At 34.5% G+C, this 25,464-nt stretch overlaps 1 protein-coding gene across 4 annotated transcripts in view; it reads left to right on the forward strand.

Moving 5' to 3' along the window:
• USP24 (ubiquitin specific peptidase 24) overlaps positions 1–25,464 on the forward strand; it is a 92,366-nt gene that overhangs the window by 20,698 nt on the left and 46,204 nt on the right. For 3 of the 4 annotated variants that reach the window (XM_058178939.1, XM_058178937.1, XM_058178938.1), the window contains exons 3-24: positions 1,249–1,316; positions 2,290–2,433; positions 4,517–4,639; positions 5,663–5,698; positions 6,298–6,363; positions 6,700–6,765; positions 7,140–7,214; positions 7,506–7,664; positions 9,977–10,091; positions 11,303–11,406; positions 12,504–12,611; positions 13,168–13,263; positions 13,388–13,549; positions 15,814–15,921; positions 16,728–16,877; positions 17,022–17,153; positions 17,245–17,356; positions 17,955–18,031; positions 18,868–19,008; positions 20,319–20,372; positions 20,683–20,798; positions 23,018–23,084. In XM_058178939.1, coding sequence (XP_058034922.1) covers positions 1,249–1,316; positions 2,290–2,433; positions 4,517–4,639; positions 5,663–5,698; positions 6,298–6,363; positions 6,700–6,765; positions 7,140–7,214; positions 7,506–7,664; positions 9,977–10,091; positions 11,303–11,406; positions 12,504–12,611; positions 13,168–13,263; positions 13,388–13,549; positions 15,814–15,921; positions 16,728–16,877; positions 17,022–17,153; positions 17,245–17,356; positions 17,955–18,031; positions 18,868–19,008; positions 20,319–20,372; positions 20,683–20,798; positions 23,018–23,084 — 2,279 coding nt within the window. Of the gene's footprint in view, positions 1–1,248; positions 1,317–2,289; positions 2,434–4,516; positions 4,640–5,662; positions 5,699–6,297; positions 6,364–6,699; positions 6,766–7,139; positions 7,215–7,505; positions 7,665–9,976; positions 10,092–11,302; positions 11,407–12,503; positions 12,612–13,167; positions 13,264–13,387; positions 13,550–15,813; positions 15,922–16,727; positions 16,878–17,021; positions 17,154–17,244; positions 17,357–17,954; positions 18,032–18,867; positions 19,009–20,318; positions 20,373–20,682; positions 20,799–23,017; positions 23,085–25,464 lie in introns of those variants that run through there. The other variant, XM_058178940.1, reaches the window with a different exon arrangement.

Raw genomic sequence — 25,464 nt, forward strand, 5'->3', positions numbered from 1 at the left:
AAATGACCCTGGAGGTCTTCTAGTCCAATCCCCTGCTCAAGCAGGAGACCCTATACCATTTCAGATAGGTGGCTGTCCAGTCTTTTCTTAAAAACCTCCAGTGATGAAGCACCTACAACTTCTGAAGGCAAGCTGTTCCACTGGTTCGGACTGTTCCATTGTCCTCACTGTTTTCCCTTAATTCCAGGTTGCTTTTCTCCTTGATTAGTTTCCATCCATTGTTTCTTGTCTTGCCTTCTGGTGCTTTGGAAAATAAGTTGACCCCCCTCTTCTTTGTGGCAGCCCCTCAGATATTGGACTACTGCTAGCATGCCACCCCAGTCTTTTTCTCTACACTGGCCATACCCAATTCTTGCAACCACTCTTCGTATTAATAAAAACCCTAACCTTTTCCAAAGTCTCAACCTTTCCATTTCTCTTTTTACTTTACATCTCTCTTTCTCTCCTCCCTGCCCCCTCTCATGAGACAAATATTTGTACGTCTGAATAATATCAATTTCTGAGTGTGGTGTGTATATGACAGACATACTTTTTTTGTAAATGAGATATAGGGAATTATTTATAAGTGGATAGTTGATTTTGCAAACATAACTAATTCACTTATTTTTTGTCATGTAGATAGGGAGATGTTACTATCTATACACATGTAATGATATATGCACACATATATTAGGGGCAGAACTATGCAGAAGAAACAGGGCATGCACTAGATTCTGTGTGTTTGTATTTTATTGTTTTTTTCCTATCTACTCTTCCTTAACGGGATCATCTTAAATTTAGGTAAATATAATCATTGGCTTATGGTATATCATTATCTAAACTTTTCTCTATTTTAGTAAATATGGTATATCATTATCCTGGGGTTTAACTATAAAATAAAATACCAATAAAATACATAAATTACCTCAGTGATTCAAAATTTCAAATTGTTTTGATCTAGGTTCTCTTTTAAATCTCTTTGTTATACCATCTTATTTCAGTGCTTTGAAATTGAAATGAATGAACTGAGCAAAAATTTATATTCATTCAGATTTGGAATATGTCTGAAACAACTCAACTAGCACCAAATATATCAAGATTGAAAAAGCATCATTAGCACTCTGCTATGTTCTGGAATATACCATATTTATTTCATCTATTTTTCTTTATTAAATTATTATAATTTTTTAGTTATTTTTCATTCTTGTATTTCTTAATCATAGAGTAGTTTGAATTCTAACTTCTTATTTTCTTTCTTTTTTAAATAAGGACTTTCTGATTCTGATGAAAATTGCAGGAGATTTATGGAAAGATGTATGCCTGAAGCTTTTAAAAAGGTAAGTGTAAAAATAAAAATCAAATTTGAATAGCTATAGCTGGAATTGGAGTTAGTCAAAACTAAATTGCTTTCATTCTGGCAACAGTGTTGGGTGAAAAAAAACACCCATGTATTTTCTAGTTTGAGGATTTATTTAAGATTTTATTTTCACTTAACCTGCTATTAATAAAAATAATCATTTTAAGACCAGAAAAATGCAATTTAAATGTCAAAGGTAGTAAAATCACTTTCAAATTCACTTCTAGTAGTACCTTCAAATTGAGCTCAGTTGCTGATAGTTAACATAAAAATAGCCCTGTTGCTCTTTTGATTATTGGACAGCCCATGACCCATTGGGTCATTGTTTTAGAGATATTTCCTTATCTAAACAGAGAAACAGACCACAATTAACTATGGGTGAACAGAAGTCAGGAATGGCAACTGCTTCTGACTTCCTGTCAGCTTCCCCATAGAATTTTCTTGTGGGGAATTGGCAGTGACAATTGGAAACCCTTCCTTCCTTCCTTCCTTCCTTCCTTCCTTCCTTCCTTCCTTCCTTCCTTCCTTCCTTCCTTCCTTCCTTTCCCTCCCTCCCTCTGCTCCCTATCCCTGCCACCTTGTCTTTTTTATTTAATTTATTATATTTGTTTGCTGTATGTTCCTATCCCTGTCTCCCTCCCTGCATTTCCTCCCTCCCTTCCTTCCCTTTTCTTCCCAGCAGGCAGCTGCTAGGTGGGAGAGAAAGAGGAGGATTGCACAAATAGCTGGGAAGTATCAGGGAACATGAAGCAGTTACAGCTATCCAATTTCATTTCCTCTGGAGTCATGGATCATAGATTTTGGACATATTCTGTAATTTAGCCCATTTGAGATACCTAGGTTGAAAAATTATTGAACTATGATGCATAGTTTCACCCAGTTAAAGATCAAGGCAGCAAGGGTTTTGGTAGAATACAGAAAGATGTGTTAACATAGACTCTGCTTTTTTACAGCTGCTGACATCAAGTGCAGTTCATAAATGGGGTACTGAAATCCATGAGGGAATCTACAATATGTTGATGTTATTAGTAGATCTGGCTGCAGAGAGAGTGAAACAAGATCCTATTCCTGTTGGACTGCTATCTGTACTTACAATGGTATTGTAACTACTACATCTCTCTGAGGCTGCTCAGCCTGCAAATATTAGTACTTTACATTAAGGGCCCAATTGAGACATATGAAATTGTGGTAAAGTTAGCTTTTAACTGTGGTTTAATGTGATTTCTAAACTAACAGATTTGATCAAGCCAAATGATATAATCAGAAATAATGGCTTCAAGTGGCTAAACTGTTAGTTTGACTTATAGTAACTGATATGCCATGAGCTCTAAATTGATTCTGTCTTGTCCACTTCCAAGACTGCACACTTGCTTTCTAAACAGTAGTCAGGATAATTGATTGCTCAGCAAGATGTCCAAATCAATGCACTGACATTTCTCCTACCTATTGGATTATTTGTTTGTTTTGTTTATAATCCAGAATGAAGTCACAGAATTAAAAAATACAGCATAGTATGCTGAATATTAGATTTTTAAAATTGGTATTCAAATACGTACAACTGTTTCCAAGTTGTAGTGGACAGATTCACAGATATACATAGAATATTGTGATACTGTACATTAATAGATATTTGTTGCTTCTGGGCCGTCTTTGCAGATATACTATGATGGCGATTGTTACTGTTTTGAAAAAGGATAAATTTATGCTGTTGTGCTATTTTTAGATATTTTTTAAAAAATAATTATACTTACCTTTTCTGCAACGCTACTGTAAGATTTGCTTAGATAAAGAACTTTAATTTTAAAGGGAAATATTACATAAAAGTTTAATAATAACATTCGGAGTTCTATGCATACTATTTCAACATTTTGAGATAAACAGGATTTAATTTACATAGTTACATACAGCAAAAGTAAACAACCCATAACCACATATAGTCTTTAACTCCCATTTTGAGTCCCAGAGCACCTCTCCGCTACAGAAAGCTATACCAATTTTGGTGGCAAAAGGGATTATTTTTAAGTTATTTGCTGTTTTGATTTTTAAAAACCCTACATCATTATTTTCATCTTCAACCATCTCCACTTCCCCCAAAATTTTACATCATTGTTTTTCCTGATTATATGATTATGTCCCAAAGCCCCAGCATACATATTTTCCTTTACATTAAAAATATAAAAAGATTAATTTAATTTCACGATACTATTTACTGATAAAATTTAAGACTTGATTAGCAGAGTAATACAAGCATGTAGATTTTTCAGTTCTTGCCAAATTCTTGGTTTTTTTAAAACAAGTTGTCAACGGATCCATTTGTCCTGTCAAAAAAATGGAGACAAATATCTTTATGGAGAAACACACATACACACACCACAGACAGACAGTCAGACAGACAGACAGAAGTTTCTTATTGGAAAGGTAAGAGGGAAACCTTCATGATTCCTATGACAAGGCTCTGTTTCTACTGAATCCACGTTCCACTAAAACTACTTAGTTTTAGATTATCCAGCCCTACATTTTCCCTCTCTTGAGTAACAGATACAGAAGTCTTTCCTTCTTATTTATCTTTCTTATGCCGGAAAGACACAGATGTGTCCAATTGCACTTTCTTCCTGCCTACAGGATAATTTTTAGTTCACTCCAGGCTTCAAAGTTTGGTGGGGGTGTAGTTTTCTTACTCATGTTCACTGAGGCAGTCTTGGTTCACCATACAGTTTATATATCTCAGAGTACAGATATATAGCTGAATATAAATGTTCAGTTTGTTACTTAACTAAATTGGTATAGTTATTTACCACCAGTGTTGCAGCACATGCTTAGTGCCATACAGCCCTATGTTTAGACTAATCTTTCCAATTTTTTTAAAGTTAGGAAATGAAAAAAAAATGCATTTGTGTAGAACTGCTGCTAACAGTACTTATATTGACTGACAATGTATGCTGGTGTAAAATATTTTCCTGCATGCTTTTCTGTGTTCAATATATTCAAAATTTTACTATTAAAAAGTTAAACATAAAAATAATATAAATAGAGTATGATAAAATGATTTTAACAAATTGTTGTAAAATGCATTAAAACTTAAAGAGATTTTAAAACATGTATTCTGTTAATTCACTTTAATATTAATTCACTATGTTGATTGGGAGTTTGTTTTTTATCATATTCTTTTATTTTATTAAGGCTTTTAATCCTGACAATGAGTATCATTTCAAAAACCGAATGAAAATGTGCCAAAGGAACTGGACAGAGATATTTGGGGAAGGGAATCTATATGCTGTTTCTCCTATTACTGCTTTCCAAAAGGTAAATATAAAATGTACGGTTATTTAACAGACAGAGTTATATGCATATTGTTTGAGATATGTATAGCAACATTTTTATATTTTAACAATGCAACAGTTTTTTGTAGTCTTTCCTAGGTTACATTTGTATAGTATTTTTCAACAAAATAGACAATATTCATGAAGTATCTCCTTAAGTTATATTTAATACAGGTGGTCCTCGACTTACAACAGTTCATTTACTGATCATTCAAAGTTACAATGGCACTGAAAAAAGTGACCTATCATTTTTCACATGAGCTTTTGCAACATCCTCATGGTCACATGATCAGAATCCAACTGGCTGCTTCTATTTATGATGGGTTGCAGTGTCTTTGGATCATGAGATCACTTTTTGTGACCAACTGACAAGCAGTGGATAAGCCACATTACAACCATGTCACTAAATTAACAATGCAGTGATTTACTTAACGGTTGTGACAAAAGTCATAAAATGGGTATAATTCACTTAACAAATATCTCATTTAGCAACAGAAATTTTGGTCTCAATTGTGATCGTAAGTTGAGGAGTACCTGTAATGACAATTTACTGCACCAATGCAATCCATATGGGTTGAAAAAAACTATAGTTTTTTTTTTATTATTATTATTATTGCTGCTGCTATTATTGCTATTATTTTTAATATCATTAAATCATGTTTCCAGAATGGAACTTTCTGATATATTTATAGCTTTGGATTTGTTTATATCAAATAGTGTTTCTTGATTTAAAAGTAATAGTTTTTAACATGGTGCTTCTTGGGGAGTTATTGTTATTTTTCAGATGACAAACCTATTGTCAAATGTTGCCCTAGCTAATGGCTTATTTTGAGAAAAATAAATAGTTCTAATGACAACATTTAACTCTTTAGTGCCTTTTTCAGATGATTCTTACTAAGAATCATGTTTTGAATTTGCAGTGATTGCTTATATAAGAAATAATTTAGATTCAGAAAACAAAAACAATTAAAATTCCAATATTTAAAATGTATTCTCAATCATACAGGAACCACATGGATGGCTAGTAGACTTAGTGAATAGGGTAAGTAAATAAAAATACCGTTCAGTCTATATGTATACCTATATAGAACTTTAGTATTTTTTTTAAAAAAAATAACAAATTCTTGCTCTAAAGAGCATATAGATCGAGTAGAAAAAAGTTGTTCTAACTTTTATCCGGGATATATGGAAAGAAATTTGTAGTTATATGCCAAAAATCATCTTATATTATCAATTTGTTATCTGAGATACCTTAATGTGATAGTCATGTGAGATAATAGAGTTTTCAGAAAGAAAGGCATTTACCGAAGCAGCACTAATATTGGTTTTCATTTCTTATGAAATGTGAATATGAGTTGTCTTAGTTTTCCCCTCTCTTGTTGAAGTGATCCAGGAAACCTTACTGTTTTCCTTCCAGGGAACAATAGCATGAAATAAATGTTACAGTATTCTACCTTTTTGAGACATTTCAGACTGGGGATTATTTGTACTTATTTCATTATTATTTATTTGGTGATTGAAAGTTTATTTAAATTAATATATGTATGTATCTATGTATGTATCTATGTATGTATGTATGTATGTATTTGGGCATGTACTTAAGTTTTTTTTCTACTTTCTGCCAATTTGGATTTTGCTTAGTTTGCAGAATTAGGAGGATTTTCTGCAATTCAGTCTAAACTTCATTCAGAAGACATTGAACTTGGGGTAAGTTTAATGTTGTTTGGTTATACTAGTTGTAGTTTATTGTTGCTAATGTCTCTGAGCTTTCTGGTGTTGTAGAAATAAAGGAATGCCAGTGTTGGATAAGGCAAATATAATTGCTGTGGTATTTCTACTATATGTTCAACTCTCAGTTGCTGGTGTAAAACTATGGTTGCATTGTATTTGTTACTTTATCAGATACAACTATATTGGTCCTGGTTATTCATTAGTTTATTTTAGGTGTATTTAGATATGTTTAACATGTTTATCACGTGTCTGTTTGTGAAGCATTTATGTAGGGAGTATTCTCTGTTTGTTTTTAAATATTTCTTCTTCTAGGCAGTCTCTTCATTGGTTCAGCCTTTGGGAGTTTGTGCCGAGTATCTAAATTCTTCAGTGGTACAGGTAATTAATTTTTAATACTGATGCAGCAAATAGAATTTGGATTTTTTTTCTTCTTAATAATAAGATTATTATAGTTGTGTGGGGATAAATTTAGATCTGCATAGAGATGATTTCAGGTACTTCATCCAATATTGACATAGATATGTTTATAATAATAGCTAAAATGAGGATAAGAGGATGGGCTGTCTCTTAAATGAATGGGAACCACTTATACTCATAGATCAGGTTTATAATTTACTGACTTGCTGCAGTTTGCACTATGCAGACTCCCAGCTAATTTTCCCATCTTAAAAAGATGGAAAAATTGCAGTATGAAGACTTACAAGTATATTTTTATTTGTAAGACCCTAAATTAGTATTCCTTCATTTTACAGCCCATGTTGGATCCAGTCATTCATAATATGATTAAATACGTTCAAAACATTGAAGAGAAAGACCTGAAAGACAAGGTAGCCCTGGATTTCCTAAGTATAACCCAAAATCATCATTGCAATGGTAACTTAATAACTGCTGTGCCTAGATTATTCAAGCTTATCCTGAAAATTCTCAGCTGATTTTTGCCTTAATGATGTCAGTTGCACTGTATCTGGTACATTATTATATCCTTGTTGTATTTTTTAAATTAATGTTTCCTAATGTTGCAAATTTCCACTCTTCACCAAATTAAATGATATAATCTCTGCTGACAAAATATATTCCTGTGAAATATATACACTACTTATAACTTTTCTCTTTCACAGAAGCTAGTCAGTATTCCTGAACTCTTGTCTGCCATCAAGCTCCTCTGTATGCGATTTCAGCCTGATTTAGTAACAGTAGTAGATGATCTGCGGCTAGATATCCTATTGCGTATGTTAAAATCACCTCATTTCAGTGCAAAAATGAACTCTCTAAAAGAAGTAAGTTTATTAGGCTAAAATCTTAAAATTGACCATAACTGGGTTACTATAGAGTACTAGGATATAGAGTATTCTAGAACTAGAGAACTAGAGATTTTTAGTTCACTCAGTATTTAAAGAAAAGCAACAGCAGTTGGTAGCAGCTAACTAAATTTTAAAAAAATCATTTTAAAAAAATGAACTGAATTAGATTTAGTTAGTATTTCAGTGGGAGATTACTAGGACTGGGAAGTTGAAACAATAAAATAATGGAAAATAGCTTCTATAATTATTGGCAAAAACAAATAATATTAACATCTCAAGTAAAAGAAAATAGAGTTCAACTCAAGGGACCCGCTATGTTTTTGTAGGAGATAAAGGCGTAATTTGGATTATTGGTTTTAGTTACAGAGTTTTCAGATAGTTTTCAGATAGTAAATTGATTCCTAGGTTGAGAAGAAATTAAGTCTGCTTTCTAACCGTCTGTATTACTCTGTTTGAAGCACAGTGATAGAACAAGTGGCAGTTAAATATTATTATAAATAGTAGATTCACCTATTCCTGATTATTTTCTTTATGTGTCTGTTTAGTTTTATTATTGAGTGTATGAAAGTGGTTTGTTCCTTTTTCTGTAATGTTTTTCAACTTCCTAATATAGGTCTACAGCCCTGGTATTCTCCGATAGTATTCAATCCAAATACTGTATGAACCAGTATTAATTTAAAAAAAAACAACTTTCAAGCACTTTTTCCTGTGTTTTTTTTTAAAGCAGATATACAAACATTTCATTACCCAGTGAATAACAGAATAAGAAATTTGAGCAGCCCCCATTTCTCGCCCTTTCACATTCGTCTGAATGTAAAAGGAAACTCCTTGTTCCTGAAGAAAGCTCTTCCTTGCATATTGTAAAAAACATACCCAAAGTCCACTTCTGTTGAAACCTGAACCCCCAGGAACAAGTACTTCAGATGGCTGTGGCTTCATGGGCACTTTAAATCAAGTGGAGAGGTGTTTTTTGTTTTTTTGTTTTTGCAGACAGCATAAGGTGCCGTCTGTCATCCTATCTGTTTCCCTGCCAATGTTTATTCAGCCAATGATTGTAACCTTAAGCTTTTTCCTTTTATAACATTGAAGGGACAGTGGTCTTTTATATTATGGGCACATGGATTATAATTTATGGAGGAGTTGTGCAATTTAGATATTTGTTTACTGTGCAAGATTTGCTGCTTTTAGGTGAATTAGGTGAATATGTTTCAAGACTGGTGTGTTATCTGGGAATCAGCTTTTCAATTAGCTGAGCATTCCTCTCCATATATTTATCTATTCTTTCTGCTGAAAAAGGTGATTGAGTTTAGAATCTGCCCTGTACATGATAGGGTACCTGCAGTGAAAAAAGCAAAACTCATTTGGGAATCGTTATGATAGGAACTTAAAATAAAGCTGCCATTATAATGCCTTGATTCAGATTTGTCATGTGATTACACTTTAAAGCCTTGCATACTTCTGACTGTAAAAAGTATAGAGTGATCTGGAGAGGATCCAAACCCACCCACCCCCAAATCCCAAGGCAATCGATATGTCAAGAGGACAAAGCAATTTTTCTATTAAAAATGTTATACTATTTAAGGTAAAGGTTCCCCTCACACATATGTGCTAGTCATTCCTGACTCTAGGGGGCGGTGCTCATCTCCGTTTCAAAGCCGAAGAGCCAGAGCTGTCCGAAGAAGTCTCTGTGGTCATGTGGCCGGCATGACTAAACTCCAAAGGCGCACGGAGCGCTGTTACCTTCCCACCAAAGGTGGTCCCTATTTTTCTACTTGCATTTTTTATGTGTTTTCGAACTGCTAGGTTGGCAGAAGCTGGGACAGGTAGCAGGAGCTCATCCCGTTATGCGGCACTAGGTATTCGAACCGCTGAACTGCCGACCTTTTGATTGACAAGCTCAGCATCTTAGCCACTGAGCCACCGCATCCCTTTTGTTATACTATTTAGAGATATTTAATTTAGGGGAGAACGTGTTAAAAAAAGAACAGAAGGAAGTTGAGAAACACAGAAGACGAGACACAGTTGAATCTCATGCGAACTTTGCACTGACATCTGTTTGACCACTATAATAATAATGTGTCTAGTTAAGGTTTTGTAATCTTCAGACACTTTTCTTCTTTCCATAGTAATAAACTGGAAAAAAAAGTTTAGTTAACTCTCCTAAAATATTTTCTCTCTGCTATGGGAAAGAAGATATTCAAAGTTTTCAGGCCTTGTATATATATCTTTTATTGCTGGGATAATTCTTACTGTAAATATTTTATAGCTTTATCTATCCTTATTTTTAGGTAACAAAACTTATTGAAGATAGCACTTTATCCAAATCGGTAAAAAATGCAATAGATACAGATCGTTTACTAAACTGGCTCGTAGAAAACTCTGTCCTGTCCATTGCATTAGAAGGTATGTATACAAATGTCTTCTGAACTTTGCTGACATTCTGACTGTGTTCAGTTAGAAGATTTAATCATGTTTGGAATTGAAAAATAACTTCTGGGAGCATAAGGTTCAGGTGCTTTTCATTTCTCCCTCTTTTAGGGTAATCATACAAATAGTAGTCCCAAAAGTGCTTTTCCAGAAGGCAACATTTCGCTTCTCATCCAAGAAGCCTGAATGAGAAGAAGCTGAAATCTGAATTGAAGAAGCTTCTTGGATAAGAAATGAAATGTTTGCAAGGAAAATAAACCAAGGAAGTCCAGTTGCCTTTTGGAAAACCACCATTGGGACATCCATGACCTGGATGATTAAGAATTTCTACAGACATGCAAATAGTATTTAAAATTTTTGCTCAGATTTACTATAATATATTGAATTATATGAACTATGGCTAATATTAAACTTAAACCATAGTTAATTCAAGCAAACTAATATATTAAAGTTGAATTGTTTCCATTATTCACAGTAAAGGTTAATCACTGTTTACTTGGCTCTGACTTGCACAAAAGTGAGAGACAAATCTCAAATGAAAGATAATAATTTCCAATCTTTTTAGTTGTACAAGGAGAATAAATCAATGAGTGCACAGCTCACTGTAGTTTGTTCTTATGATGCATTATACTTGAACCAATTATATTTAAGTGTTGTTTCAAGATTGCTCTTGTTTGAAGTTCAAATTTTGACAACAACTTAGTTACATTTCTGAAAAGAAATCATGTTATTTTAAGGCAAAAACAGCCTGAAGGGAATATGCTTTCTTTTCAGTTGTTGCTGTTTTATGTATGTGGGTTTTTTCCCCCTTTTTAAAAATTTTTCTTCAACTTTCAAGGACCTCGGGGCATGTGATAGTCAGATAGTGATGCCATCAGTGAGGGACAGAGCTGAATGTTTTGTCCTATAATGTAAAAAAATAATGATAGGAAATAGGTGTGTGAAGCTCCACAGAGGTTTGTTATATATACTTTCAATGCTTTCTATTAAAAAACAAATAAACAAACATAGGACAATTGAAGATGGCAGCTCTGTATCCCCAGATATAACAGAGTTTAACAGAATTTGTGCAAAATGTTCATTTACTATGGTGGTTATGCATTGAGTAAGATAGGAAAAAATGCTAGGAAGCTAATGGTCTGTTTTATTGCACCTGTTGTCTAAATTATCTATATTTCTGTTTCTAGGTAACATAGATCAAGCACAATATTGTGATCGTATCAAAGGAATTATTGAGCTATTGGGCAGCAAGCTATCTCTAGATGAATTGACCAAAATTTGGCGAATACAGGTGAGGATTTTTAGCTGTTATTTTTAAGTTATATCCTGTTCTTGAAAAGCTTAAAAAGAATTTTCACATCTCTGTTTTCAGGAATAGTTGCACATCAGAAAATGAGGTTTGTTTTTAAAAAATTATGTGAGAAAAGGAATTTTTAAAAACTGAGTATTTTACAACACAAATCTACAGTATATTAGGGAAACTACAATGATATTGCATTTACCAGTAAATATAGGTTTCTCTTTATTTTTAGTACTCAAATCTTTTTTGTTTAATATAGAATTTAAAAGATTTGAATACTTGTCTTATATTAACATATTCATTATGTGTCACTGGCAATATATAAAAACCTCAGAAATTCACTAAGCCGTCAACTAGAAATATTGATTCATTCAATTATAATTATCCATGGAGTTTAAGGGTTTTATTTCTGCAGATGACATGAATTGATATGGCAAGAGATGAGTACATAAAGCTGGTATATATTATGTAAACTGTGTTGAGCAACATTAGGGATGTAGCACCATGGAAATTGCCCATTATAAATTTCAGACTAGGCTGTAGCAGAGGGCAAGGAGGAAGGGTGGCCATGATTGCACACAATACCCTCACAAAGATTGGAAATAGGAGGAAACTGATTGCAAATCCAATGCATAGAATTAGCACAAAGACAATTTAGGATTGCTGGGAGTGTATCAAATGTCAAGCAGCTTGGCAGCAGACATTGATGAACTCTTAGACACCATTTCACAGCTGATGTTGGAATTTCCAAGGGTTTTAGTGCTGGATGGCTCCAATTTTCATACCTTGGAAGAAATTGTCCAATATAGCTAAATCTAGAGACAACCTCTTTATCAGAGGATGTACTGAGCACCTTCTTCTGGACAAGTGGATAATATATTCTACCAAAAAAAATGTTATGTCCTTTGTGAATCCAGCTGCTCATATTCTTCCTGACCCTTCCTGACCCCCTTCCTTACAGTGGTTATAAAAAGTCTATAGACCCTGTCCATTGAGAGGAGGATGTCTTCTAATTTTCAGTAGCCAGGTCTCTTTAACTTGATGTGCACTTTTTCTCCCTTCTTCCCCTAATCCCAATTCCTTTGAAGTCAGGACAACCATCAACTGTGATAGAGAACATCCACACTATTATTGCAGCAGCTGCTGTGAAGTTCAGCTCAGATCAGCTAAGTCATCTTTTTATCCTTATTCAGAAGGTAAGCTTTATTTTAGTTTAACTCTGTTATTACAGTTAAAAACATGAAACCTCACATTCTTACAGCATAGAACAGACCAGATGAGAGGTCAAATCAAGCCTAGCCTAGTTTTACTTTTTAACAATCATAATATATTTACAAAGTTACTTGTATGTCTGACAAGTTTTTCTTAAATAGAATTTGTTAGAAGACTACAGCGTAATTAATTACTTAATTATAAATAGGCTTTTGAATATAATTTTCAATGTAAATGAAAACCCTTTTTCTAAATTTCCAATTCAAAGTAGGCTACTCCTTTTAGTAGTTCATATTATGCTCTTCTTTAGGTCAAATACATTTGGCTATTAAGTGTACTCAGCTACAGGCCTTCTAAAATTCTTACGTATTTGTATAAAACAGATTTGTATGAGTAGAGTTAAATTAAGCATACGTTTCGTTTCCAGTTTCTGTATATACTCTCAGATTTGTATTTGGTTAAATTAAGTGTTGCAAAAAAGTGTTAGAATATGTTTTTAGTTGATTTTGTGTTTATCTATTTTTTCCTCTCTTTTTTTAGAGTTGGGAGTGTGAGAGTGATAGAGTACGACAGAAACTCTTAAGCTTGATAGGACGGATTGGACGAGAAGCACGTGTAGAGGCAACCACTGGAAAGGCATGTGGAACCATTTTTTAAGAGAATGCTCATGGCTTATGTAGATAAAGTCACCTCTAGACAAGATGGGCAGCATATAAATTAAATATTTCTGCAACAGACAGTGACATGTGTATTCTTCTAGGTTCTTGAAGTTCTCTGGGACTTGGCTCATCTTCCAATACTACCTAGCAGTTTGATTCAGCAGGCTTTGGAGGAGCATCTGACAATCCTTAGTGATGCATATGCAGTGAAGGAAGCAATCAAAAGAAGCTATATCATCAAATGTATAGAAGATATTAAGAAGGTTGGTTTGTCTTTAGAATTGGCTTCAGAATTCATATTTTTAAGATACATTTTCTTTCTATTATCACGAGTTCTAGCTAATTTTTTAGTTCAAAGCGATGCAAGCTACAAGAATTAGTTATCCTGTTACTTAGTTAGTACCTTTTGAAGAATAAAGACTGATTGGGTGAGGTAAATCTCATTCTTTTGTTTCAAGTTTACGTTTTTGTTTTATTTATCAAACATTCAATTATTGGATTATAGCAAAGAAATTTTCAGCTAAATCCAGGAATTAAGCTAATTTAAACTTTTGGTATTTAAACAATTTAGATTTTGGAGTGAAAGATTTTTAAAGATCAAGTTTAGACAATTTTGGAAAGTTTTAGAGGTTGTTCATAAATTCAAAGAATTTTTTTTCCTGATATAAATTAATTTTAATTATTTTGAATGCTTTTTCTGTATAAAAAAGAAAGAAAATAATATATTAAATATAAACTAATAAGTATTCGGAAGAGAAATATAATGCTGGGCAAAGTATGTTAGTCCAAAATATGCCAATTTAATTCTTTATATAATGTAATCTATCTGATGTCTGTTGTTGCTGTTGTTTTTAGTGGGAGTATAATTATGATTATTTTATACATTTATATCTCAGCTTTCCTTTGGGAGCTCAAGGTGTGTCACACAGAGGTTTTTCTTTATTCCATCCTCAATATTTCTCAGCTTGAGTGAAAAGATAGTGTCTAGCTAAAAGTCACCTTGTGAGTTTCCATTGGAGTTAGGGTTGGGATTTGATCTTAGGTCCCAGGTCATATTCCAGCATCTTTAGTTTCTCTGCCATTCTGGCCAGTTTCTGCACTAATTCAGTAATGTTTATAATAACCTTAAGGTTTAGTATAATCTAGAAATGTTTCACTAGATAAAAAATACAGTTTGATGAGTTTAGTCAATGCATAACCAGCTTTGAAACACCATTATAAAAGTATCATCTGTACAGAAGCAATGCAAATTATTTCGGATACAAGGCTGTGCAAGTACCAATTTGCTCTTTGTTGCTGTTACTCTTTGTATGTTTCAACTCAGTCTCAGAAAAATTGACTTCCTTTCTCAGTGTCGGTACTCTTCCTATAATTTATTTTAACCTTTAAGGATATGTCATAATATCCTCTTTTAAACTGTTTTCCTTTCTAATGACTGATTTTTTTCAAGCCAGGGATTGCAACCCTTTGTCTGAATATGATATAAAGCCTGATTGGCACTTTACATACTCTCTTTTTTTAATCTCCTCTGCTTTTATCAATATCTTGCTGTTCTTCATCATTTCCCAAATTCCCAATGAAATTTAGCATTTGCATTTATGACCATGAGCTCCTTGATTATTCTTGTATTGTCCGATCAGTGCACAAAAGGCTCTGTTCCCATGGTTTTGCTGGGCACACAAAAAAAGTGATTGGGATAATGAATTTATTTATTTACAAAACTTCAATTTAGTCATACGGATTACAGTCGTAAGTCATGCCAGTCATTAAGTGGATCTTCATGTGACTGACCTCATTTTACACTTTTGTGGCATTCATTAAGTGAACACCATGACCATTAAACTAGACCATTAAACTAGCCCATTGCCTGCAATGGCTGCTTTTTGTCAGAAACCAAAAATCAATATTGGGTTCTTTCAAAAAAACTTCATAAATTGTCACATGACTGTGGGGCACAGCAAACAACCATATGGGGGGGAGGGGGCCATCAGAACTTTGAATCATGGTCACAAGTACCTTTTGGAGGGTCCATTGTAACTTTGAATGATCACTAAATGACTGGTTATAATTCAAGTACTACTTATAATCTGATTATAAAAATAACTTGGATAGTCTCTATAATCTCTGAATCTCGTGCTTCTCTTCTGTCATCTTACAACAGTGTGCAAACTTTTTATTTTTGGTACAGTAACTGAATTGCTATCTATAGTATGCTAGAACAGCAGATCAGGATCAGAACTTTGCAGAGGGTTTTGAACTAAGGCAAAGTATGTTAAAGACATCTACCTGGGTACCTCTATTCTGAATCCACTTCAGATTCATCCAGATCCACAACTCAGTTTCAGTATCTATGGCTATCTCATCAGTGTTATATACAGATTTCTAAAAGAGAAGTTGAAAAAAAATATTATTTTAAATCTAGGAAAAGTAAGTATAATCCGTAAGCGTAGTCTAAAATAGGAAGCAGAAAATCTATGCTGTGTATCCATAAATTTTAAGTATCTAACTCGTTGATATCTTTTATTAGTCATCCCAGCACAATAATCCACAGTTTGTGTGGGTGGTACCAGCTTTACGGCAACTCCATGAGATCACACGCTCATTTATTAAACAAACCTACCAAAAGCAAGATAAGGTGAGTACTGTATATTTTTCATGCACAAATGCACAGAAAGGTAGTGGAGATGGAAAAATAAAAATGGGAAACCTTAAACAGTTACTATACATGTTTATCAAGTTACATATTATCACCTTGATAAAGGGTAGTTTGACCTTGGCAACGAAATCAGGATTAGAAATAATTTGTATGTAATATTTGAATGTACATATTATCTTTCTGGAGAGACATTATGCAACCTACTTAGCAATGACAAAACAAGCAATTAAAAGCTAAAAATCTAAAAGATTAAAGAAAAGTTTAAATTATCTATGGACTTGTGTTTATGAAAATAATCAAATAATATCCTGTTCAAAGCCAGATTAAATATTTTAAAAAAATAAACCAACAAAAGTTCACCTAGCAGTGAAACCATATGATAAGAGCAAAAAATGCTTTACTAATTATTTATGTTGTAAATAAATACATAACTTGTGACTATGTTTTTATGAATAATTTGTGCTAGTGTCACAATAAATTGAAGTATTAACTTAAGCAAGGTTCACTTTACATTAATACTAAAATTTAATGAATAAATTATGTTTATTTTAGAAATGAAAGGAAGTATTTTGATCACAGTTAAGAAAAATGAAAATGTTCAACATATATTCGAAATACTTGGTAGTTTATTCCAGGAGCATGAAGGGGATAGAAACTGTATAATCTTATGCCTCTGTAACATTTGTGGCCAGAGATACATACAGGAAACTTCCACTTATTTAAAACCTTATTGTATATACTATAACACCTTATTAAAAGAAATCTTTTAAAATATTTTTGTCAAGAGCATTATTCAAGACTTGAAGAAAAACTTTGAGATAGTGAAACTGGTAACAGGAAGCTTAATAGCTTGCCACAGATTGGCTGCCTCGGTAGCAGGTGCTGGAGGCCTGTCAGGAGCAACATTGGTAGATGGCCGGTACACCTATCGGGAGGTAAGTAAACAATGGTTTATAAAAGCTGAAACCATTGAGAAAAGACTTCAGTACAAATGAGAAATATAAGCACCTAAATAATGTAAAAGAATCTCTTTAAAAAATAGTCAATGTAACTCAAGTATATTATTTTTCTCTTTCTAGTACTTAGAGGCACACCTCAAATTTCTGGCATTTTTTCTTCAAGAAGCTACCCTCTATTTAGGATGGAATCGTGCTCGGGAAATCTGGGAATGCCTTGTAACGGGCCAAGATGTTTGTGAGCTAGATCGAGAGGTGAGATCCCGCAAATGGCTCGTGTAATAAGCTACAATGTATTTGCCTATTAAAATAAGGAAAGTTATGAAATTATGTGTTTCTTTCACAGATGTGCTTTGAATGGTTTACAAAAGGACAGCATGACCTTGAAGGTGACGTGCAGCAGCAGCTTTTTAAAGAAAAAATTCTTAAATTGGAGTCCTATGAAATCACTATGAATGGTATGTAAGTATTTTTGCCTTTTGGAATTTCAGAATAATCCTGAATGTCTATCAGACACTTTGGGATAAAACTAGTGAATTTTCTGATACTGTAAATCGTGTTAGGTTCAGATAAATCCTTAGGGAGTCAAATAGGTAGGAAGTACTTTCCCGTTGCTCCTCTATCTGCCAGTTGCTCTCTAAATAATAATTCTGAGATCTGGGCATGGATAATGTTGGATGCAGCACTGGAGACTGAGAAAAGGAGACATCCAAATTGGCCAGAGATACCTTCTCTAGTGTAATGCACTTACATTTCATTTCCAGGCCCTGTAACTCTCCTCATTGACCAGGGCCTCCCAAGTCTTAAAAGAGGTGTTTCAGGAGAAGAGGTGGGAAACTGATCTCCATTCCCTAGCCCTTTTTGCCTTTTTAGTTCTCTGAATTCAATCTAGTGAATGGTTTTTGAGGGGAGTGTGGGGCGGGGGGGATTAAATCTAAACAATATTGACCTATTGTCAGTTTGCCTGAAAGCAGCTGTTTCATATAGCCAATATTTGTGCTGTGTACTTAAATAAAAATAGTGGGATTCCTTTACACCGTTCATTTTTAAAAACAGGTTTTGGTTTGTTTAAGACCTTTTTTGAAAATGTGAATCTTTGTGATCATCGATTAAAACGACAAGGAACTCAATTGGTAAGCACCTTTCTATAATCATATACTGTATACCATTCACATTTCACAGGAAAAATAGTATAAATGGGGAAAAAATGATGGTTAGATGCTGGTTCTTTTAGGATTAAGAGTTTGGATTTGGCCTAAATTTAAATCTAAAACTAAACAATAGGGCAAATCTAAATCCTTAATCCATTACTGGTTTAGTTTTATGTCAATTCACTTGAATTTTATCAATTCTGTTACTCAACTTGGTATTTAATTTGTATATGTTGCAAGAATGCAGTTGACACACTCAGAAACTACTTTAAAATAATAATAATAATAGCTTTGCTATGTTAATATAGCATATTAAACTATAATGTAGCCTGGTTTTCTCTTGGAATAAATTCAACATAAGTATCAAAGAATAAATTGCAGTCTGTACCATTTAATTTCATAAAACTGTGTGCTAAGCCATTGTTGTAAATTGGCTTATAAAGATAACTCTGGTTTTGGATGATATACTACAGGAATGCATGGTAGGTTTGTGGTTTCTTTGGTTTTCTAGTTAGGTTTTTATCTCCTTCCAAAGCCTCTAACTTGGTCTTTGGAAATACAAGGGAAGAATAGCTAAGAAAGAAATTACAAGAAAAAGAGATTAGTCAAACAAACATGGGTTGCAATATATTAATGTTGCTTATTTATGAGATTGAGTTTGTGTTATTTTTAATTAATTCAACTGTTTTAGTGTGACCCATGAACCCACAGCATATTTAAGGTGTCAGTTACTATGTTTAAAAGTCTTGTAAATTCGATTATTTTGATGTTATCTGTAACATATTATCTGCTCCAAGTACTGACTTTTGTTTCTGCAGCAAGTAGAAAAACTGGAATTAATAGGAATGGATTTTATTTGGAAAATTGCAATGGAGTCACCAGATGAAGAAATAGCTAATGAAGCTATCCAGTTAATAATAAACTATAGTTACATTAATTTAAATCCACGATTGAAAAAGGTAATAATTCTGAATTTATTTCATGTTCAATGGGTAGAGCTGTATGATACATATATGAGGCCAGGGTTTATCTTTTTTCTGTTTTCTTTTTTGTTTGTTTTGTGAGAGGGAGATAGGAGGCTAAAAGCTAAGGCTATATTCTGTAGATTATCCCTGTTTCTAACCTCAGCATGGCAGCAATGGTTAGAATGCATAATTGTAGGCTATCTCTGCTCACAGTCTGGAGTCCGATCGGGACAGGCTCAAAGTTGACTCAACTTTCCATATTTTTGAGGTGAAATGAGGACCCAGATTGTTGGGGGCAATATGGTGACATTGCAAGCATATTGAGAGAGTGCTGTAAAGCACTAGGGAGGTATCTAAGTAGTAGTGCTAGTTTCAATAATGCTCAGGGTATAGGTGTGGGCAATATATTGCCCACCATTGCTCTAATGTTTTGGACTTCCTTAATTGTCCCAATAAAAGGAAAGTTGCAAAAGAAAAGAGTTCTTAATTAACACTATTAATTCCAGTGTTTATTTGAGCTTGAGTTATAAGGAAAATCATATTTAAGGTTTCCTCTTGCAAAGTTCATTTATTTGGCAAAAGAAGCATTGATTAGATACCCATTTGTCAGAAACTTTATTGGTAAATTTCTGGGAATTTGGCTTGGGAGCAAGTGTTTGCTGGTCCATGCTGCTTTGATCATTTTCACTAGCTCTGCCTGTTAGCTGACAAACTCCAGATGGTTTTGTCTTCTTTAGCATGTCATCCAAACCATTGCTTGGAAAATATGCTAAACATATTGTTGATGGAGTCATCCATAGCATGTTTGTTGAATTCATAGAGTTAGCAGGATTAACAGAGAAATATGTGCTATTGTTTATATTGCTGTGTTGTGTAAATATGCCCCAAAATACAATGGCTCTTAACATTTACAATTTTTTTGATTCTTAGAAATTTATTTTGGATGCCATTTTTGGAACAAAATAAAAAAATTGAGCCAAGATTTCTAGTAAACTATAAGCAAAATACTAACAGGCATTTAGCAATCCGATATGCTCCGTAAACACAATGAAATACAATAAACTATTAGTTGTCACATCCTAGAAGTGGAACACGAAGAAAGAAAAAAGTCTGAAAATTGTTGCTCATTGTTATGCTAACAAATTATTAGATTAGAATGGTTTGAATTACACAAAATTTAAAAAGAAGTTTATTAAGCAATTATTTTTCTCAATTTTACTCATGTTTACATTTAGCAATTTATGTTTTAAATAATGCTGTGTTTTCTATATATATTTAACTGATTTGTTCTTTATTATTTACAGGATTCTGTGTCACTCCATAAGAAATTCATTGCTGATTGTTATTCAAGATTAGAAGTAAGAGTTCACTTTCTAAATTAAATATCTCTTCTTTATTTCTTGTTTTATTTTGTTCTTGTACAATTCTAAAGTCGTAATCAAATGCTCCATAAAGTTCTTGAATATCAATAAATTGATGAGTTGTAAAAGTGGATTCCGGACAGAATTGCTCTGCCCGTTAACTACAGCGTCAATGAAATATTTGCTTCATTGACACCAATGTTTAAGTATCGGCTTTTATCTCCTTTTTATTTTCCCAATGTGGTCTCAGTGGTTGCCATCATCTGAATAGCCTTGACTAGTTCAGCAATAATTTTTTCCATTGTAGGCAGCCAGTTCAGCTCTTGGTGGTCCAACGCTGACCCATGCTGTTACCAGAGCTACCAAAATGCTGACCGCAACTGCAATGCCAACTGTGGCAACATCGGTACAATCTCCATACAGGTAAACTTACACTTCCACAATACATAGACTTTATCCATGTTCCTTCTCAGTTCTCAGGACTTGCATACAAAATATTTAGAAATGACTTGTGGGTGTGCAAAAGATGCTTGAAGCTCAGGTGTCCCCAAACCCCTGATCCATGGACCAATGCTGGCATGTCAGCAACCAGTCTGCACAAGCAAGCAAAGCACCATTCGAGGGATGCAGGCAGCATGAAAAACTGCGTCCCCTTTGGTCTGTGGAATAACCTCTCTCCACAGAACTGGTCCCTGGTGCCCAAAAGGTTGGGGGCTGTTCAGTGGTGGAATCTGAACCAGTTTGCTACCAGTTTTCTGGCTGCACATGCGACTGCGTGCCAAGCACATGCTGCATGCGCATGCACAGTGTGCACCAAATGTGCGCTGTCTGTGCGCACATGCTCAGTACGCACCAAAAGGAGGCTTGGGACAGCAAGGAGGGGGAGGTCAGCTGTGCCACATGACTTAGCTTTGCTAAAAAGCAGGATTTCCTGATCGTCAGAAAAACCGGTTCAGAGAAACCGGTAGCTTTTTTTAACTACCAGTTTGTCTGAACAGATAGCTTTTTTTTCTACTACCGGTTCACCCAAGCCGGTAGTTTTTATCACTACCAGTTCGCCCAAAGCGGTAGCATTTCACCCCTGGGTTGCTGCCTTAAGTGAATGGTGGATTTTGTTTTCTAAAGAATTCCAAGTAGTAGACACTTAGCAATCCATAGAAGGCATAGATTCCAGTCATGCTTCTACAATTAGTTGAGGGACGAGGTGTCCTGGGAGGGGACTGTTACATACATGATGAAAGTTTAAGAATATTGTGGGGCAGAGAAAATGGACATTGTGTTCTTTGCTACAGAAATTTAACAATTACAAATAATGTAATTATTTGTGTATGTGTTTTGTTTTTGTTTTTTGCAGTCAGGTAGTGAAATGCGAGAATTATAACTATATGAGTGCAGAACTGTGACTAATAGCATTGTGTGCTGGTTAATGACTGCAATATCGTTAAGGAAGGAATAGTTTTAAATTTTCATGTCACATAAACTCAAAGATTTGTTTAAACTACTGCTATTTGCATATATGACAAATAGATTCTGTGAATAAAATAACTTTAACAATAGCAGAAATATGGCTTTTGGCTTGAAGTTTCTTCCTAATGCTCAAATATCTGTATTTTTGAGCACTAGGGAGAAAAAACATCAAGCCAAAAGCCTTTAAAGTATATTTCTGCTATTGTTAATGTTATTTTATTCACAGAATAAAATAAAATGAATTGTTTAGACCGTGCTTCATTGCTATATTCTGTTCTGTAGCAGTTTTTGAAGGCAGAAGCCACAAAAGAGTCCTTAACAGTTGTTTTCATTGTTTGCTAGGTAGCTTTTTAAAATAGTTAAAATGCTGAATTGGGCACATTGCTAAATTCAGAGGTTTTTTTTAATGCACTGTCCTATTAATTTTGTTGAAATGGGCAAACACGTATTTAATTATTTGCCACCTGCAGTATTAACATGTTCTCAAGCTTATGAGCATATTCCTTCTTGATATATATTTTTATTCTATTAACGTGGATGTCCTGCATCATATTTCTAACTTACTAACATAACATATTTGTTACCAATATTATTATGAAATAAAACTCATCCCAAATACAAAAAATATGAAAAACTTGTACTCTTTTCTTCTTTTGCTGTGAACCATTGGACAGACTGTACATAAAGGAAGAGATAAATATTGTAATTGAATCTTCATGTGTGATATATTTCATTGATTGAAATACTCTAGTATACTAAAATAATTGCTTCATGCTTTCCATATGTCACTTGAGATAGGAGGGCTTTTCTACTCAATAGTAGCCCTTCTTTTCTTTTAAAATATAGTTCCACTACTGTTTTTTAGAAACAGTAATAATCAGTTCCTTATTTAATTGCTACCTTGGACCTGAACACACATATATGTATACATGTATGTACTTAATGCTATTTCATGGTAAGACATGTACTTATATCATATACTAGAAAACAACTCCAAGTTAATGCCACTTCTTTGAAAATGAAAATATTCTTCAGAAGCTCATTCAAATCTCTGCTATTTATTCAAAGGCCATCCAAATATACATTATTAATAATGATTACCAAATTCAAAATCAGTTCAAATATTGTTTGAAAGTTATCTAAATCTCTGCTACTTTAAATCTCTGCTACTCTAGGTCAACAAAACTTGTAATCATTGAGAGACTGCTACTTCTGGCAGAACGCTATGTTATCACTATAGAGGTAAAAGAAACATACTTTTGTACAAATATTTGATTTACTGAATGCTTAGTTTGTATCTGGAAATCAATTATTTAATTTCTGTTTCTAGAATTGGATTCATTCTGCAGCTTAATTCAAATAAGTATACCTTAGTCCAACTTTAAGAAATCTTGCAGTGAGAATATGCAGGGAGTGGGGGTTGGGGAACGGACAAGGACAAGTGTGATTAGAAAACGGCTTTAATAGCTACAGATTCTATACATAAAGTCAATTTTCTGTGGGCGGAAAATGCCTGTCAAGAAAATTAAGACAACTGACTCTTGGAATTATCAACAATAGCTTTCAATTATCCTTTGTCATAGTTGTAAGAGTGTCATATTGGTTACTTGTAGACCATTTTATTTAAGACATAAATTTTCATGAGCTGAAGCTGGCTTCATCAAATACGTGGAATGACTTGACTAATTTGGTGTTTAAATATATTGAGATGATGAAAGAAAGGGAAGGGAGGGGAGGGGGAGACAGAGTGGCAATGGTGATAGACATTTCTTAGGAAGCAGAATACAAGTACCTATCGGTAATGGGAATGTATTAAGAACCTATTGTGTATGTTGTTCTAAAATAGCTTAAAATCTCTTAATATATACATGTATGTTCCGATGTTTCCAACTCAGTTGTTCTAGCAAAGTTTTTTTGTTCCAAAATCCACTATGGTGGAATGTCTCGGAAGTTTAAAATACTGCTGTCAACTTGAGTTTATTTTGAGTCTGGATGACAAGCTAGTGTCCATTAATTCTTTTGTGCAAAGTCTGGCCTGTTTTTCTCGTATGTAGAATCCAGAGAGCATTGCTGGCAGATGATGGCATACTAGAAGAAGACATGTGAAAGCAATTCTCCAAGACTGAGTGGCTGTGGATGCCGGCATCCCGGTACAGTCAGCTGAGTCCTCGGCTGACTGTTGGGGGCGAGTCACTGGCCCCGATGGAGAGAGTGCGCAATCTGGGCGTTCTCCTGGATGAACGGCTGTCTTTTGAAGACCATTTGACGGCCGTCTCCAGGAGAGCTTTCCACCAGGTTCGCCTGGTGCGCCAGTTGCGCCTTTCTAGACCGGGATGCCTTATGCACGGTCACCACGCCTCGTGACGCCTCGCCTGGATTACTGCAATGCTCTCTACATGGGGCTCCCTTGAGGGGCATCCGGAGGCTTCAGTTGGTCCAGAACGCGGCTGCGCTGGTGATAGAGGGAGCCCTCGGGGCTCCCGTGTTACACCTATCCTGCGCAGACTGCACTGGCTACCTGTGGCCTTCCGGTGCGCTTCAAGGTGTTGGTGACAATCTTTAAAGCGCCCATGGCATAGGGCCGGGCTATTTACGGGACCGCCTACTGCTACCAAATACCTCTCACCGACCAGGCGCCTCACAGAGAGGGACTCCTCAGGTGCCGCCAGCTAGGCAGTGCTGCCTGGCGACACCCAGGGAAGGGCCTTCTCTGTGGGGGCTCCCACCCTCTGGAACGAACTCCCTCCAGGACTTCGTCAACTTCCGGACCTCCAAACCTTTCGTCGCGAGCTTAAAACGCACTTATTCATCTGCGCGGGACTGGATTAGATTTTAAAGTTATTGGTTTTAAGGGGTTTTTTATTATTTATATTGTTTTTTAAATTCGGCAATAGAATAAGTTTTTTAATTGTTGTTTTTTAATCTGTATTTATATGTATTTTAACTGCCTGTGAACCGCCCTGAGTCCTTAGGGAGATAGGGCGGTATATAAATTTGAAAAATAAATAAATAAAAAAATAAATTCTAACTATGTGTATAAAGCTTTGTGTGAAAGGGAAACATTTGTGTAGATGTGGGATAAAGTAGACAGTTGGGCTTATTGCAAGGTATGCTTCCCATGTTTTTTATCCTGTTTCTTGTAAGAATCTTCTTCAGGTTGGGTATGCAAATATGGGCTTGCCACCAAAACCTATGAAAGTGGGGTTGCTGATTATTATTGGTGTGTTTGAGTAGTTGTGAATAACAACCCAGCATAATCTGTTGTTTTGCCTCTGTAGCTAGTAATTTAATAGGATCTCCCCTGGGAATTGGTCTGTGTTGTTCTACACACTGATCTCACTGTGTGGATGGTTCAGCCTGATTTATTTTTGCCAGTTGAGTATCGCTGTCTGTCGTGTCAATATTAATGCAATTATAATGGAGATCCTGGTTCTAAAGAGTTGATTTGTTGGTATGTTCTGGATTGAAGTAGGATGTTTCCTTTGTAACTGCATGTTGTCATAAATGAAGCCAGTTGATTGTGGATCCTGCATGCTGCTGAAGTAATTTGAATATATACAGTGGTGCTTAAAAGTTTGTGAAAAATCCTTTTGAATTTTTATTATTTTGCCTAAGTATGACC

This window comes from Ahaetulla prasina, chromosome 3 (genome assembly GCF_028640845.1).
Source record: "Ahaetulla prasina isolate Xishuangbanna chromosome 3, ASM2864084v1, whole genome shotgun sequence".
Taxonomy (NCBI): Eukaryota; Metazoa; Chordata; class Lepidosauria; order Squamata; family Colubridae; genus Ahaetulla; species Ahaetulla prasina.